The sequence below is a fragment of the Neomonachus schauinslandi genome, chromosome 13 (assembly GCF_002201575.2).
Source record: "Neomonachus schauinslandi chromosome 13, ASM220157v2, whole genome shotgun sequence".
Taxonomy (NCBI): Eukaryota; Metazoa; Chordata; class Mammalia; order Carnivora; family Phocidae; genus Neomonachus; species Neomonachus schauinslandi.
In genome coordinates this window covers 58,032,864-58,035,684 of record NC_058415.1, presented here as the reverse complement: position 1 = coordinate 58,035,684, position 2,821 = coordinate 58,032,864, and the positions used below count along the sequence as shown (strand labels likewise).

Here is a 2,821-nt window from a genome sequence, read left to right as displayed (position 1 = left end):
GGCCCGGGGCGGGGGCGGGGCCGGACAGGCCTGCGCGGGGTGCGCTCAGAGCTGACCCACGGCTCCGCTCCCCACCCCCAAGGGGGTGGCTTTCGGTGTCCTCGTGGGCCCGGGGCCGGGGTCAGGCCGGCTAAGGCCGGGCCGGGGACCTGGGTAGGAGTTCAGGCCTGGACGACTCCGGGCTGCGCTGGACCGGCGATAACCAGGCCCCGCGGCTGCGGCCTCTGTCTGACGTAGTTATGACGCTCCGCCCATCTATCACCTCGATTGGTTCTTGTCAGTAGAGCCCACCCTCTGCCCTATGCTATTGGTCTCCAACTTGATTCTGCGGGCCTCCGAGGACAGACTCCGCCCCAGCCCCAGCTCCTTGATCCCCTGCCTTTCTCACCCCAACCTCGGAGCCCCGATGCCAACCTCAGACGCTCACAGCCCCCACTGGTAGAGCCACACACATCTCATAGGAACCCTCACAAACCCAGACACCTACGGACGTCCCCACAGACGTCCGCAGACTACCCGAACACTCTCACAGAGATCCCGCAAAACCCCTTTAAAAGTGAGCCCTCTAGGCTCGTCCCCTCTGGGTCCAATGCAGCCTCCTCTGGAGACCAGTGCTGTTGCCACGGAGACTCCTGGGCGTCTGGTTGCCCTGGTGACGGATCCCTCCTCTCCCGGCTGGGGTTCCAGAGGTTTCAGTCAAGCTCCTCCCTCATCCGCCGCGGAACCCCTCGTCCCTTCCCCTCCCACCCTCCCCCAGATCTGGCCAGAGTTCCTTTGCGAATTTCTGCAGGTGTCCAGCTTCCCTCCCCAAGTGGTAGACTTGAAGGCAAGGCCTCTCATTACATAACAACTGCAAGGCGAGTCTCATCCAAGAGCCTTCCATCCTTCCCTAACATTTCCCCTTCCCAGCTTCAGACGAGATCGTGACCTAAGGACTTGTAATAGCCAAGCCAAAGCCCAGAGGTATGTGGTTTCTCCAAAGGTTCCTCCTCCAAACTCTCATCTCATTTCGCTCCTAACACCTTCTGCCCCTTCCCATCTCAGTCGAAACCCCTCCCATTCTCTACTTTTCATCCTTACACTCCCCCTCCACCACGCTTCTCCGCCCAGTTCCCTCTTCCCCTTCTTTTTATCCTTCTTCTCCTCCCATCCTTGGTTCTCCACCTTCAAGTATCTTTTTCCTCTTGCTGAATGTCTGGTCAGATTCCTATCATCCTACCTCTCTCCCTACTTCTTGTCCCAAACTTCCCCTTTGCAAAGACTCTAATGAATGTTAAGTGATGTGTTTAGCATCTCTGGAGCATGGGAAGAAAGTAGGGAGCACAGAAGGCTAAAGCTGGAATCCTTAGGCAGTGTTGCAAATAATGACAAGCCTTGAATGTCAGGGCCAAGAAATTCAGACTTAATCCTTAGGCTGACACAATTGAGTGTTTTTAAGCAAAGGAATGCCATTGTTAGGTTTACATTTTTAAAGAAAGATCTCCATTGGGTCATTATGGAGGACTGACTTCTTTTGGACATCCTTCCAAGACAAATTTGTCACACCCCACTCCACAGCATCCTAAGCTTACCCCAGCACACCACCAACTCATCTGTATTGTCATTTTGGTTAGCCTGGTCTCCTTCCCAGATTCTTTCAACTGAGTCCAGTGCTTAGCACGGTGCCTGGGCAAAAGTGTAAGATTGGGTTGTTTATAAAAGTATAAGTTACATAAATCAATGAAAGAACGGCTGAATGGATTAATATGCTGGAGGAGGCAGAGGGGTGAAGTTACTACATAATCCAGGTAGAAAATGAGAACTTAAACAAAATTAGAGAGAAAGGAAAGAAGAGAATGGATTTCGGGATTATTTAGAAGATAGGAAATATAGTCCTTGGTGCCTATTTGAAGATGAGGTTTGAGGGGAAAGGGAAGGCCAAAATAATTCCCAGAGTTCAGCTTTCATGCCCTGGGGGACATCCATTTAGCAATGACCAGCAAGCAGTTGGGTATGACTGTTAAACACAGGGATTTAAAGAGGTCTGAACTGGAAATATGGATTTAGGAATCATCCGCATACCAGCTGGAAGTAACTGAAGCCTTGAACATGAGTGACATCATCAAGGGAGGGTGTATGTGGTCCCTAGACAAAACCAGACTGCAGTCAGGGCCCTGCCTAATGCATCATGGCATTGTCCTGCACTCTTAGGAGCAAACCCCCACTTTGGCTTGGTATCCCAGTCTCTAGAACTCCACTGCCTGACCTCCATGGTCCTAAGGCCCAGGACCCTGCTCTTGGACTAGTCAAGTTGCTATGTTCAGGCTCCCTCCTGGGTCACGGTCCTCTGCTACCATCTACTGATGGGATTCTGACTGCTTCAGCCTTTCTGTCTTTAAGTTCCAGCTCCCTCACAATCTGTAGCCACATGTCACATGGGGTCTAGGCACACAGGTGAACCTCCTGGCACCATACCCTGACCCAAAGTTCATTTTGCTTCCTCCTTATATCTCAGGTGCACTGAAAACCTTATCCTAATTCCATAACCCCCAGTGAACTCTGACTTGCAGACCCTCCAGTCCCAACCTAATGAAGACTGTACCCTCTTCTACCACTAGATGGAAGCAGACAAGGTCACAGAAGCGCCTCATACCACCATGGCAACAGAGAAGCACCCCTCTTCAAAGGACCCCTCCGCCGAGGACTCACAGGAGCCCCCTATCCCTGACACAGGCTTTGAGCCTTCCATCTCTAAGACCCCTTTAGAGCCCCTTACCTCTGAAACCCTTTTGGAGCCTTCCATCTCTGAGACCCCTTTAGAGGCCCACACCTCTGAATCTCA

At 52.2% G+C, this 2,821-nt stretch overlaps 1 protein-coding gene across 1 annotated transcript in view; it reads left to right on the top strand.

Moving 5' to 3' along the window:
- The first annotated feature begins 2,597 nt into the window (after positions 1-2,597).
- Positions 2,598-2,821, top strand: part of FAM221B (family with sequence similarity 221 member B) — a 7,446-nt gene continuing 7,222 nt past the window's right edge. Inside the window, exon 1 of the mRNA XM_021691115.2 lies at positions 2,598-2,821. This exon is cut by the window's right edge and continues 79 nt beyond it. Within this exon, the coding sequence (XP_021546790.2) occupies positions 2,598-2,821 (224 nt within the window).